The 14,949-nt window shown below is 38.8% G+C and overlaps 1 protein-coding gene across 1 annotated transcript in view; it reads left to right on the forward strand.

Annotated features, from left to right (window-relative positions):
- Positions 1 to 14,422, forward strand: part of lhfpl4a (LHFPL tetraspan subfamily member 4a) — a 33,691-nt gene extending 19,269 nt beyond the window's left edge. The window contains exons 2-4 of the mRNA XM_032519803.1: positions 5,261 to 5,497; positions 7,103 to 7,119; positions 8,277 to 14,422. Of these exons, the coding sequence (XP_032375694.1) occupies positions 5,261 to 5,497; positions 7,103 to 7,119; positions 8,277 to 8,330 (308 nt within the window). The 3' untranslated portion in view covers positions 8,331 to 14,422. The remainder of the gene's footprint in view (positions 1 to 5,260; positions 5,498 to 7,102; positions 7,120 to 8,276) is intronic.
- The last annotated feature ends 527 nt before the right edge of the window (positions 14,423 to 14,949 follow it).

A 14,949-nucleotide genomic window follows, 5' to 3' on the forward strand; every position in this document is an offset into this window, starting at 1 on the left:
AGGGCATGTCACACGGTCATTACTGCCCTGCGGTACTGAAAGAAAGGGTTTTTCTACAATATGCAAAATATCTATAACGCGTAATGATATACTGTGCTGTATATTTTTGGAATAAATGAATTGATAACTAGAGGTGTTCAGTACATTTATTTTTAACAAGGGATCTTCATTCTGAATCAACTGGATCAGTGACTTTAAGCAGTGGAGCTCCTTTCACTGGTGACCAAGCTGCTGATGGACTGCAGAGCATATGAATGGTGACGTGTCCACTTACTGTTGTATGTATTGATCACTTAGATGAAGAAACAAGTGAACAAACTCAGCGGCTACAAATCTTTGAACTGAACAAAATATTATATTAATTATATTAATCAAGTGATTTGCCGATGACGCCTCCAAAATCTCAACAAAACATCGCTGACTCAATGATCTAACCTGTCAGAAGGTTCTTTACGGAAAAATTTGTGACTGCTTTGTGCTCACCAGAGTAATTGCTCTTAGAATCTCAGAATCCGGGGGCATTGCTGAAAAATAAGGCCGACCGTGCAACCTGCATGAGCCCTCAGACTAACAAACAGGTTGCAAACAAGGCAGGTCTTGCTCAACTTTGTTTTCAACTTCCAACAAAAGATGACCAACCTCTGGGTTTTTCCGGGTTTATCCATTTTGTCCAATGATTTGTGTTTGTTGTGGACACATTCTAAGCAATGTCGCCCTCTTACGAGATCACAGCAATTACTTTGAGTACAATTAGCAACGAACATGAAACCCAAGTATTTTCCATCACGTTAAATGATATCACAGAGTAAGATTTAATTTCATGCCAAAACATGATTTGATTCAGAAAATGTGATTTTTTTTTATTTTTTTTATTGCTCACAGGACAAACACACCATAATGTATTATGTGTTGTATTATGGCTGATGGACAATATCTCCACCAAATATAACAATACAAAGGAAAATGATTGGTTAATGAGCTGCCATCAGGCTAGAGCATTTTGCCCATCAGGATTCTTCACGTGGCTCTGCAACAGAAAGCCCATGCTCAATATCTTTGAATGAGTTTCATGTCACATGGGAAAACATTCATCATAAACCCATAAAACATGTTACCTGCCGCTCATTACTCAGTTAATGATTTTATCATCTCTCATCTATGTTAATATCTTGTATAAAGGTCATAAAAGAAGTTCATAACATGATGATTTCCCACGATGATTACTTCCATTGCTCTTCCATTCTCTCATTACTTAATGTATTATTGTCATTATACTCTTTCTCATTAAATTCTCTCGTTACACCCGCAATCATTTTGTCTGAGAAGCGATCACATTTTCAACTGGTGTATGTCTCAGCCTGAAATAAGACTCCTCATATGTGCATGGTGTTCTGCTTTACAGAGAAGTGGTGACTAATCTGACATCCAGCCTTATCTGTTGCCATGAGTTCACCACCCACCATTTTCTCATGATGGATGGCTAGTGGGTAAAACACAGGGTCTTCAGAGGGACTCACTAATATCACAGGGTCCAACCATATGACTTTACTTTAAGACACTTAGATCTATCACCTTTGGACCCTACAAGCACATCATGTTCCTGCCATTCTGCACTTTGTTGAAATTATTTTCCTGTTTTCCAATCCAGATAAAATTAAAAATGTAATAAATCAGCTTACAGACCTACTATGTACAGCCCTGTCTTCTCTTTTGAGGAAAAAAAGAAAAGGATTGGGCCGTCCAATGGCCTATTGGTTATGGTTACCATTTAACCGAAATGGCCCCTGCCCAATTCTTGCCTGGGAACTTTGTCATACACAACTTTCCCCCCCTCTATTTCCTCCCTATGTTTTTACTGGAAGCTGTCCAATAAAGCAGAAACTTGGAAATAAATATGGAATATTATTATTTGTCTCAAAATAGGAATTCTTTGCACATAGCCAATCAAACCATTCACTTGAATTTGCATAGTCAGAAGTCACTGTTGTAGTATTGGTTAATGATGAAACAAACGCTGACTACATATACATGCACAATAATCCGGTTTTCCCTTATTTAAAAAAATAAAAAACACCTTCTAAACTATAATAATACAAATTATTATTATTGGGACATTTTTTGGGATCAATAAAAAAAATCTATCAATCTATCTATTTATATATCTAATAATACATGTGCCTGTTAACAAGCAACTGCCAAAATCTACCTTTTCTTTTTTTTTTTTTTATCCCACCGGTGGTGGACAAATTAAAAATTTGCTTTGTGTACAATGCACAGAGCTGACTGTACAGGAGACAAGACATTGTGTGTAAAAACCCCGATTGAGATGCATATTCTGAAAGCGTCAACACTACCACAACACTAACAGCCCTCACTTTCTCTTTCCTACTCAGTTTGTTGTAACCAAACTAACTCCTAGCAGTCAACATTGAAGCATTGTAACCTCAAACAGTGTACTAAACTCTTCTTCAGCTTGCTTTCAGCAGTGGTGACTGACTGAGACAAGTTTTCCCGCAAGGGCTTACCATAGCATCATGTGCTCGCCAATGAGATTGTTTGGCCCAACACACTTCAATGCTGGACTTGACACAAGGACAATGAAACAAAAATAGATTTCCATTTAGATGCACATCCCATTAATGTGCTCTGTGTGCACTCTTATGGCTTAAACGGTGTGCAATTCATAATACTAATGCTGGAAAACCAGAAAAAACATTTCATAGAAGAGTTCATAGTGGTCTAGACCCTTGACACCCAAACTCCCCCCCCCTGACTTGCTGAATGATCTACCAAACTACCATGCCAAAACCCCAAAAGTGTGCCACTGACATCAGTTTGCAGTCTAGATAGGGATTTAGATTGTTTAACCATGTTAAGGTTAGACAAAAGGCTGTCTGTCCTTAGCTTGTTAGCTCCGGTTAACAGCACGAGTTGACTTATGTTTTGTCTCAGTGCACTTGCAGGCTCAGCTATCAATCAAACACATACACAAGCCTGCCCACTCTAAGATAAAAGAAGCATTGCTGATGCATGTCCCAAGATGTTCTGCCATTTCAGTTGGACTTTAACAAATGCATCATCTAATAGAAATCTTTCAAAAGAATTGTCTGTATGGACAGGGATAGAGAACTCAGGAGTGATGCATCAGCAGTGTGAATGAAAGCTCAATGCAATAATCTTCAGCCAGGGATCTGTGTTACTGTTGGCCTAAGTCTCATTCCACACAAAAGCTACTGTGTTTGAATGCTTCCCAACACCCTTCAATCGACACACACATCACTTAAAATATTCACAATTGCATACCAATAGAATTCCAGATGTTATATATTTTGAACATTTATTGGACTGAAGGATAATAATCACCAACTCAGCCAAATCGGTCTGACTTTCATGTGTATCACAAGTGATGTTGCCCGTGGAAAAGACATGTCTGGCCAGCAATGAAGATTTAGTGTGATGTCTGCCATGCATGTTCTCCATCTCCCAGTGGAGCCCACTGCTTTACTTACAGGCCCTCAGGCAAAGGCTGACTGCTATTTAAACAGTGCTGGTGAGCAAGGAATACGGCACAATCATCTCCCCAGTGATGATCACTTTGATGAATGAGCAGAGGTGTAAAGTATGGATTAGCATTTTGCTTGTGGTGTCGAAAGGGCTTTGTACTGTACGTGCCTATGGGTATGTGTGCACTCACTTTTGTTTGTGGGTGTGAGTGCGTGCAGGTTTGTGGGCAAGCATAGAGACAACCATTGACATATACTATATTTAATTACCTTTCAAACCTCTTTTTGGGAAAGAAAAGGCTTCTAAACTTTGTGAGCCCTGTTACCTTAATGGACGACCTATTTGGTGTTACTACGTGGTTTTCCTGGTATTAGCCTGTCTCCATAGTCGACAGCAGTTATGTTCTGAAGGGAACGTACTTTTTCCCAAATTACGTTTGACGTTTCAAATATACGTTTCTAATCGAGGGCTGTGAAAGTCTACGTAGTGAGGAGGTTGAGTTGGATGGATGGGTCAAAACTAAATGCCGGATTCTCAGCAAGAAGACGGTTTGTGTCTAGTGCAAAACCAAAAGTTATTTAACATACTTAATCCATGATACATAATTTACATGCATAACTTTATACATTACATACTTATTTTAACCCAAAACCATCATCTTTTTTTTATTTTTTTATGTTATTGGTATGGGATTTTCCCTTATATTAGTGACAGTGGATTGACTGAAAAGTGGGAAAGAGATGGGAGATGACAGGAAGCAAAGGGCCGCAGGTCGGATTTGACCCGGGGCCGCTGGAGGACTCAGCCTACATGGGCGCACGCTTCTTTTGGGTGAGCTAGAGGTCGCCCCCCAAACCATAATCTTATTCTAAGTAGGGTGACTGCACTGTCACAGGACATGAAGAAAACGCTGGACTCAGTAAAAGATCTTAAAGTGCCCCTATTATGAAGATAAAAACAAATCTCCGGGTGAGCTGTTCAAAATCAGCACGGCTTTCTACGTCACTAGCCGAGATGAGAAGGCTAACCATAGCACATGCTAGCGCTGGCATGCTAGCTTGTTCTCAATAACAAAACACTGCTACAACACACACTAGTTCACCAGAATCTACAAAAGAACTACTTCCATGTCCCTGTTGTGCAGGTATTCCACAAGTATGGCCTTGTTTAGAAGAAGTCTCCCAGCTAATCCTGCCTTGTACTCACCAAAGTTGGAGAAAGAGTTATCTAGCTGATGAGATCTTACCTAGCTACTGAGCATGTGCAACTTCCAACAAAGATAGTATAGAAGTGAGATGTCTCACTCTGTAGCTAAAACAGAGACCTAAACACAGGGTGAAAACTTGATCTGCAGCAATGTGCAGTACAACAAAAACATGGTGTTTTTTGAAAATAAAACCATGCAAACCTGTTCTGGTACAACCTCAAAATACAATTATGAACCTGAAAATGAGCATCTCTGCTCTATTTGGTATAAAGCGAACAGACCACTTGCACAGTGCAAATAAAAGGTGTCATCTTACAGGACCTGGTTGTTGCTTTCACATATTTGTTTTTTTTACCAACTCAACTTCTTACCTTCTGATTCTGTTGTTAAAAATCTTTGTCCTCACCCTTACTCCTCCCATCATCCTTCTCCTTTGCACCCTCCTCTCTTTCCCCTTCTCCACTAATCTGCGGCTTCAGAGCCCACATATCCAACTCTCCCAGTACACACTTTAACCCAGCTTCTCTCTTCCTCTGTGACCTGTTGCAGGAGTGTGCCTGGTGCTGGGTTGCATGATCTTCCCCGACGGATGGGACGCCGAGGTGATCCGGGACATGTGCGGGGAGCAGGCGGGGAAATACTCCCTGGGCGATTGCTCTGTACGCTGGGCCTATATGCTGGCCATCATGGGCATCCTGGACGCCCTCATCCTCTCCTTCCTGGCCTTCGTCCTGGGCAACCGGCAGACAGATTTCTATCTTGATGACTTGCAGACAGACAACAAAGGTTTGTAAAGGAACAATGAAACAGTCAGCATTCTCATCAGCTCGCATCTCATGATCCCTGTAGAAGACATGAAAATAAACAGCAGCATTGGTATCACCCTACAGCCCCATGCACATTGCATCAATGTGTGCAAAAAAAAAAAAAGTTGTCAGATCTTTCCATCCTAGTTACACTTCCTAAGCTATGATTAGACAATCACTGTAGGAAAGGCAATAGGGAAAGCCTTGATGTTGTTTTCGTTTTTTGTGGATACATGGTGAAATTTAAAGAATAGAATAAATCGCATCAATTACAAGATAATGACTTTATGCAGCATTAAATAACGGTTGGCTGTTTTTTTCCAAGTTGAACCAATGCATATGAGGACCAGTGTGCAGTAATTAGGGGGAATCTATTGGCAGAAAAGATTGTTTATTTTATAATTATTTTCAAATTTTTTCAGTATTATCACCTGATATTAAGATTTGTTGTGGTTCATATTTCTACAATAGCCAGGATAAAGAAAGGAGAAACACTGGCTCTTTTTTTGTTTTACATTATCAAAAAGAAACCATAGATTCTTCTACACACTGAGGGAAGGGGTATTCATCTGGTTGCTATCTGCAACCTCACCGCTAGATGCCACAAAATCATACACACTGGTTCTCTAAGCCTTTCAAACCACACTACAATATAAACCTGGCTAATTTTTAGGCCTCAGCTGTGAGGTCATTAACTTGAACAAGATTCGCCGAGCTGAAAAATGACTGCACTCCAAAGTGACCTCAGTAGCTCCAGCCAAATTGCTTTCGGTGCTGTGTTCCAGAGTGGGAGAATGTCCTCCAGAGGGTTTCTGACAGTTTGCACGATGTTGCATCAGGATGCTTGAATAGGAAGAGGAGGAAAGAAATGGCAGAACTAGGCAGTGGAGGGGCACGAATAAAAGATACAACGCAAAGCTATAAAAAGTCTCCCTACATGAGGATTATGTGATCGATGTTCAACAACACAAAAAGAAACAGAGCTAGGGTGAAAGAGATAGAGAGAGATCTATGACATAAGACATCGACTGAGATATATGCAGACACATAGAGACCAAGATAGGATAAAGAAGAGAGGAGAAGCGAGAAGAAGAGACAGAGATAAAGAGAGGGAAAAGTGACATAAGATGTCTCGGTTCTCCAACGGTCCATCTCCATGATGGTTTCCATGGTAACTGGAGATATTCCAGAGCGTGGGCGTGTCTTTCTGTTTTTATCTGATTAACCTCATTGACAGTCTCAGCGATTTTACACATGAAAAGCATCTAACGCTTCTTTAGCTTTTTTATATTAACAGATTAAATAAAACAACCTGGATGTGTTACAACCTATGAACAGTCCATGAAAGCGTTGGTTGTCCATGTAGGTGACATAGGTAAAAAAGTAAATTGCATCAGCATTAGGTCCATAATGAGAAAGAAATGTGGATTCACATTAAAATATACTGTTAAGCATGTCAATAAAAAAAAAAAAACTATGAGAAGCTAATAATTTAATCTTAAACTGGACATATACTGTACATGCAGGTTTTCTGCTCTTTCCTCATTGTGTTTATGCCAACACTTTTATTCTTTTGTTCTTGCAGATTTTGCTGTGTCAAGGGTAAGTTGACTTTTGCTTCATAGTTTTGTGTCACATTTTGTGTGCGTCATTTTGAGTAATACGGTCACATGTGCTTGTGTGAAGCCCCATCAGCTTCTGAGCATATTACAGTGCATAGCCGCATTATTGGACAGTGGTAGTGAAGGAGTCTTTCATACTTAGTACGTAACTGGAGTTACATAATAAATGTAGCCTACTTATTTTAACCCATGAAACCATTTTACAGTTAGTCAAGACACTACAGGTGAATAGGGAAAAAGATGTAACTAACAGATATCGCCATGAAACTTCCCTAGTTGATTGTTTACATTAAGGTAATACTTTTTTGAATTACAAGTTTTCTGAACTTTTATGTTTAATAATGCAAATTAGATGTTGTCTAATTAAATATGTGCTAATTTGTATTTAAAAGGTTGGACAGGATGTTTTGGTATTTTTCAACTTGGACCCTATTTTGACTGAGTGATTAATGTGAAGAAAACTCTTCTTGAAATCTTGGTTCCAGTATTGAGCGAGAACGTTGGCACCGGCAGCCACGAACCAGGCTGCAATCAAAAACACACACTGTCAATTTCCAGCCAAAAGTGCTGTTTTGCCACTGACAGGCTCAGATTATTATTCTAAGCATTTGACAACATTATGGGCAGGATCCCTGCCGAGATAGACCTTTTATTTTAAGAGTAAGATCATTTTTGTGAACAGCAACATGAAACAGCCACAAAATCACCATCGCCAAACCCACCAGACTCCATTTATCACACAAAAGCACAGGAAAATAGGAGTCCAGGTTGAAGAAAAAAAAGCTAAATTACCCTTTAAAATATTATTTTATGAAGCAAAAAAAGTGGAGCATTAGTATGTATTAGTAGTAGAACAACTTTATTTTTTCTAATGATCCCATATTTTATGTTAGTTAAAACCTACTTACCTATTTACCTTTAGTGTTTCCCTTTAACATGGGCTGCAATGGGAAATTGTGACATCACCAATTTCAGTATTTTACGATACTTTCCTCCACTTGGAATTCTTAGGATTCTTAGGTTATTTGTTTTTTTCTTACATAACGCTCGTACTACATGTGGATTTGTCATTAACAATTTATTTTTCCTACATCTCTAAACCAGTACAATAAGAATCGTCCTCGTTTTTTTTTTCAGATTGAGGTGCGGGACAGAAGAGAGCCAAGGTATGGAGTGCAGCGTCTTCACTGAGACAACAATGACACTGGACAACATAACCTGTCTTCTCTTCTCTTTTCTTCTACAATTATTTCTTTCCCTCTCCTCCCCACCTCAATTCTCTTCTCTCCAATGATCAGGATATCACCCAATCTTAATGCAGACACCAAGTCTACAGGATTCTGTAAGATGAAAAACAAAACAAAAAAAATGCACTGGTAAAACTATATTTTCGAAAAAAGGAAAATTATACAAGGTTGTACAGTGCATTTAACACTTGACTTTCTCAACGAATACCTTTATGATGGAAAAAAAAGATTTACTGTATTTGAAGTCTTGATTTGTGTGAGAAATTCAACCCTTACGATGAAGAACCATAATGTCCATCTATGATTTATTAACAATTTATTTCAAATCTTGCTATTTAATGACTATGAGTTTGTGTGTTGTGTACATGCATTGCTTCAGAAAGCAAATTCTTGATACTCCTGGTACACTGATGAGAGTCGAGACTCGCAATACAGCGGCAAGTCCATAACTAAACGTTCAAAGCACTTCAACACTGACTTGAATGGCTCTTCATCTAAGGACTTTCAAATGTGAGGAATTTAAAGGAGTACCCCATCGCAGCTTTACAGAACCTAACATCTCTGGGAGATTCTCTACTGTACATACTTAACAATGTAAATAACTTTACTGCTGACAGAAACAGCCGACAACAAAACCTCATCTGATTCTAATGCATTCAAGTATAGTATTTATGACCTGGTTTCAGTGTTCCTTGTGCCAGAAGAGCATCGGAGTATGTGCAAATCCATTGTGTTTATATGACTCCACACAACTGAGTGGGTGGGATTAGACAGATGGGAATAAAATGGCTATCTTTGCTGGATATTCCACAGAAAAGCAGGGGGCTGTGAATCCAATTGATTGTGTATTACAATTTTTTTGACACACAAAAAGAAAAAAAAAAATCACGCTTTCCCTGCATCAACCCGGCCTCAAAACACGCCTTCTATTGTAGTATTCCACCCTACAGTATATAGTAAAAAGTTGAATTGCTGAACTGAATTGCAGCTGTCCATGTCAGACTTAGCAATCATGGTGTTTTTTTCAGTTCACTTAATTTTACTACCCTTTTACCAGTGTGCAGTTTACTCCAGTATAAGGTTCCAGCATACAGTGATCAGTTTACTCTACAGATGTCTTAAGACCGTGTGAATATGGCTGTATGAGTCGGCCTTCTCTCAGAGGGAAGCCCCAAGTGCTGCATTGTGCTAAGGTGATGTCACTTATTTGCTTTTTTGAATAAGCTTGTACAAGTCATAGGGATTATTAATGTGACAAAATCACAGCACATAACCCCCAAAACAAAGACAAAGGTCCTTAAAGAGGACTGAATCACCTTGAATTGTTTCCTCTGTAACATGAGTATTAGTCAGCAGAATATACTGTTACTTGGTGTCCTACCATTGAATCCTTGCAACCATGTTAGATTCACATGTTTATCTTCTTATGGGCAGGGCCGTAGCCAGGATTTTAGAAACATTGAGAGATTAAGAGTCCAAGTCTTTCCAAGGCACTGCTCCCATCCCCCTGATAAAAGTAGCCTCAAAGTAGCCCAACTGAAATATACTGGGTCTCATGCAAGAACATTTTAAAATAATACTTCTTTTTTTCTGTAAGGATTGTCATAGGAGCGTTCCTCGACAGATTAAGCAAACTTGTAAATATCATCCTGATGAAGAGGTGAACGCTAACGAGCGTCATCAGCATAACACGTCAATCCTAACCCCTGACCCTTTCAACCCAAACCTAACCCAAATCGAAAAACTTTACCAATGAATAAAAATAATTATCTTGCGTTCAAGTTCTGCTATTGGAAATCACTGGGCAAAAAAACATGTTTATCAGTTTATCAGTATGGTCGTATTGTAAAAGAACCCCCAAAAAAAATTAGCTGCCAACAACGTGACATTAGAGCAGAGCAGTACCGTCAAGCAATACAGTAAAGAGAGAATTGTTTGAGTGAGATGCTAAACACATGTCTAGCTAAAGCAAAGCTGACCATGACTGAGAGGGAGGTGAAAGATTGCTGGGACAATATTGTACGGCAGCAGATGTTACTATGTTGTGTGGAACAGGGGATGTTCCCCTGGACCTGCTAAAAACCTTGAGGCAGTTTACAGAGTGAGAAACTACAGCATAAAAAATATATATTTTTTTTTTCGTTTCAGTAAATTGGCAAGGGATATTTCAATTTTTATTGATTTCAGCAACACATTTGAACTTCTTATTCATTCAAATCAAGGCATTATAATTTGTAATGGACCACTTGTAAATTTTGTTCGTGCCTGAAATGGAATTTATTAATTAATTTACTTCTGTTCACGCTTTACCAATGATTCTAGCATGAGGCCCATTAAGTCTAATACAACTCGAATTAGCCTAAAATAGCCACCATGTGGTACAGTATCAACATAACACAAAATAATGTCAAAGTAAAACTATCCTTTATGTAGCATTGTGACATGCCACCGATACCACCCAGATAATTGTTGCTCCAACAACAATGTACCTTGATGTAGCACTCCAGACAAAGCCACCGGTGTCAGGGGTTGTGATCAAAACCCTTCAGACATGAATTAGTGGCTGACGCGTTTGTCATAATGATCCCTGCTACACCAGCAACATAAAAAGTTCTAATTTCTACAAGACATTTCAAATGAGACAACCCAGAGGTGATTGGCTTGCCACACCTACTAGGACAACTCATGTGATAACCAGGGAGATACTGCAGTTATGCGTTTCCAGTTTTTAATTGTATGAACGTATGCTGCTTTGATCAAAAAATTGGCACCTGCTCCATTAATATGAAAATATATATGTAAGGGCATTTTTTATTAGGATTGATGGCGTTGCCAGTATGAGGTCTGTAACTCATCATTGTACCCATGAGCACAGTAATGGCCTCGGTAGGCTATAGCCACTTGATATGTCTGCATCAGTGACCCTGATTCCCATGATATCGGTGACAAGTATGATTCTAACATGTCAATGTCTAACATGACAAGCTGCCGGTAGCGCGATAGAGTAGGCTGCTGTAACCCAGAGCATCATGGGGCTCCTATCCCTCACAGAGCAGCACTTCAGGCTGCCACGCTGTAACTGAAATTCCAAATGCATCAAACCTGGGACAGAGTCATCCCGGGAAGGAAATTAGTAATAAAAGCACACCGTTAATTGTTACATTTGAGAAATTGCCGTGCTTTGCCCATTTGGTGGAGCGGATGGGATACGGTGAAGACGTAATTGAATCCATTCCATTGGACAATTCAATCACAAAAAGGTGATCTGTTTTCTACAGCAGTTTATCTAACGGGCAACATCACAATGAAAATACAATCCAGTGAGGAATTTCACTGTACATGTTGTTAGGGATGCACTATCAACACAAGTACGGATCCTTAAATATCAGACACCACCATTACTTTTAAGAAAACAATGTAGCTGTTGAAAACATCAGAAACACAAGACATTAACTTTACATGTAATGCACCAGGCGGCGCTCATTCACTGTTCTTACTTACAAAAAGTCATGCACTCCTATTATTCATATACAACCCACATAATCAGAAGCCAGCACATGCAGGGCTGCAGGGCGAGTGGATGGATGGGTCAAACAAACAAACACAGGACATCCACCCAGGAGGCACACACAGTACGTCCAGTTGTGTAACAATTACTTTAACCTGAAATACAATATCTTCCTAAAATTAACCAAGTAATTTTGTTTCCCATTACTAACAAAGTGGTTCAAACATTTTAATGACATTACATACATTTACATCTTTTCCCAGACCTAACCAAGTAGTTTTGTTGCCTAAACAGGTTTTGCACCGCAAGGGTTTGCGTAGATCCACTGATTGCTCGTATTGCTGGGCATTTGTAGGATAACGCACAAAGAAATTGTGCATAACATTTCAAAGATATATTAAATAGAAATATATAATGGGAAAATGTAAGGTAAAATACCTTATTTCAGCCAGATATTAGCCTAGTGGGGTATCCTGAATTGGTTCTTGGTGCATCCCTACACTATATACGTTTAATGAGCAGATAGCTAGATGTGTAGTGTGTTTTTCAGAACAGTAGCTAGCTAACTCTCAGGAAGCTGTGACCACAGTACTGTATTAAAGGCTTGTTATGGAAATGAACAAAACAAAATAGTCGGACAAAAGCATTTTTAGTCAACATTCTTGTGATGAGGTCAGCGGCCAAATGACACATGACTTCACAGAGGCCCTGGTGAGTAAAGTTTCAGTTCGATACATGCATGTACAACAGTACTACTCCGGGTTTCCAAGCTGGGCCTTTAATACAATATGAAAACAGCCCTTATGCTGAATCTAATGATGCTGTCCATGCAGGTTCTGCACAGACCTTAGCCTACATCTATCAACCATCTTAGGTTAGGAGTAGTGGGCCCTCATTCAAGAAAGGTTTTGTTCACTTTAACCTTGAAGTAACTGTGCAAGCATTTCACAGAAGTACAAAAGAAAAAAATGTAAATGGTATCTACAGACCTCATCCATTCGGCATTGCAAGAAATATGTTTTGATATGTACATGATCATTTGAGAAAATTAGTGCACTTGCTGAGACATTAGCATGGTGATTTTTTTTTTTTTTTTAATATCTAATGGTATAAATGGCGGTGATGTCTCTCATATAGTATATAGTGTGATTCAGACATCGCGCATCTCTTATTTGGGAATTCTTTCACGGGCCCAGGATATACTTTGACAAATCTACAAAAATGGAAATAAAGAAAAAAAAAAAAAAAGCCCTGAGGCCTTAGCGGTCACATCAGGCTTCCTAGCATCATCACCTGTGTGATCATTGGTCTGGTCTACTCTCCGGGTACTCCTGTTCCTGAGGACTTGATGATGAACTGAGAAATACCTTAAACAAGGAACTGACAATACCTTAACCCTGATGAGCACATATTTGTACCACTCCAGGTGCCTCTAAGAACTCTTGATTTAATTCAGATGTGGTGCAGAACCAGCAAAACAAGTAGTGACACTGTAGTGTTTTTTCTACTAAAGACTACAAACTCTGACTGAATCCTGAAGCTGGATGGGTTCGAGTGCAGATTTGAGGTCAATTCAGTTTCAAGTTGAACAATTCAAACTAAAATTGTTAAGTTGTTTTTTTTTTCTACTTAATTCGGAAACATTTTGATATGTATTACAAAAAAAATAGCACTTGCTTTTAGTTTTTTTTTTTAAGTTGAACTGGACTCCAAAGCTGAATTCACCTCAATCTTGAAATACAGAATCACACAAAAGACGTGAAAAAGAACGACAAGCTAATAAAAAAGGACAGAGTTGATAAGAAGTCATTTCCAGTCTCTAGCAACAGACACAATGTTTGTTGACTTTGTAAATGTTATTGATATGTCAATGATTTCACCATGGTTTTTAATCATGCAATATCATGTATAAAGACATAATGTTTGGGGTGGGACGGTTTGGGGGCAAAGTTGAATACTGTCCAGTGACTTATATTATATAATAGTTTACTTTCTGTTAACTCCTGAACTGCAGATGTTGCCAAAATACCAACAACTATCATGTGTTAACATGAAAAAAAAAGAAATAATCTGTTTTTGTTTTGTATAACAAAAGAATGATATACTGATATTTGTCAAGTACTTCTGATGAGATCTTTGTTTTTTTGTGTTAACTGCAGAATCTTTCCTTTTCGGTTATGGTTTACTTTCTATGTATTTTGGTATGATGTATGATGATTGTTGTTCTGTCACATCAGACTTAACATTTCAAATTCAATTTTGATTGACTTATGGATGACTGCTTGTTGGAAAAACACCCAAAAATGTATAAAAGTCTATTTATAAAGTTGCTTGATAAGTGGATAAGTGGACAGAGTCTGAAAGAGGCTTGTTGCTTTTCATGAATTATGACATGCTGATTTTGATTTGAAAATTATAATGTCTAATTAATTCCTATTTGTGAATAGTATCCAACTCACCATGATGACAATTTCTGTTATTGAAACACATTTTGAGAAGGTCGAATAAAAATATTTTACATTCAAAAACATGACCCTGCCTGAATCAACGAATCATGGGGATTTAAAACAAAGCAATGCGCACTGTTCTGGTATACACTGCTTTATATTGTTTTTTTAACGATAAAAAGGTCCTGATGCCAGCATCCACCGTCATGCACAAAGTTGTGGTTGAAACAGGACTTATGTAATTAAGAGTCAAACCAGAGCATCCAGTTCTGCTGGAGTGTTGAGGGTGAGTCACACAACCAAAAATATCACACAGGGCCTTTGCACACAGATGCGCACTAAGAGGGTGGCATAGCCTGAGACCGCCTGTGACTTGAGAATCCACAGCTTGTCACAGTAAGTACCTGTAATTCATCAGCGGCTTCATCCTCTGTGTGGTCTGCTTTCGCAAACCACCACACTGGTCACCCGGCAGTGTTATTTATTGAATTCTGTTTTGTATCTATCTGGAACTGTAAAGCAGGACTAAAGCTACCACAAGGCTGGCTTCGCTAAAGTATAAAGTTCTACTTTTAGAAACCTCAAACGCTTCACTGCCATTTAGGTTT

This window comes from Etheostoma spectabile, chromosome 7, assembly GCF_008692095.1.
Source record: "Etheostoma spectabile isolate EspeVRDwgs_2016 chromosome 7, UIUC_Espe_1.0, whole genome shotgun sequence".
Lineage (NCBI taxonomy): Eukaryota > Metazoa > Chordata > Actinopteri > Perciformes > Percidae > Etheostoma > Etheostoma spectabile.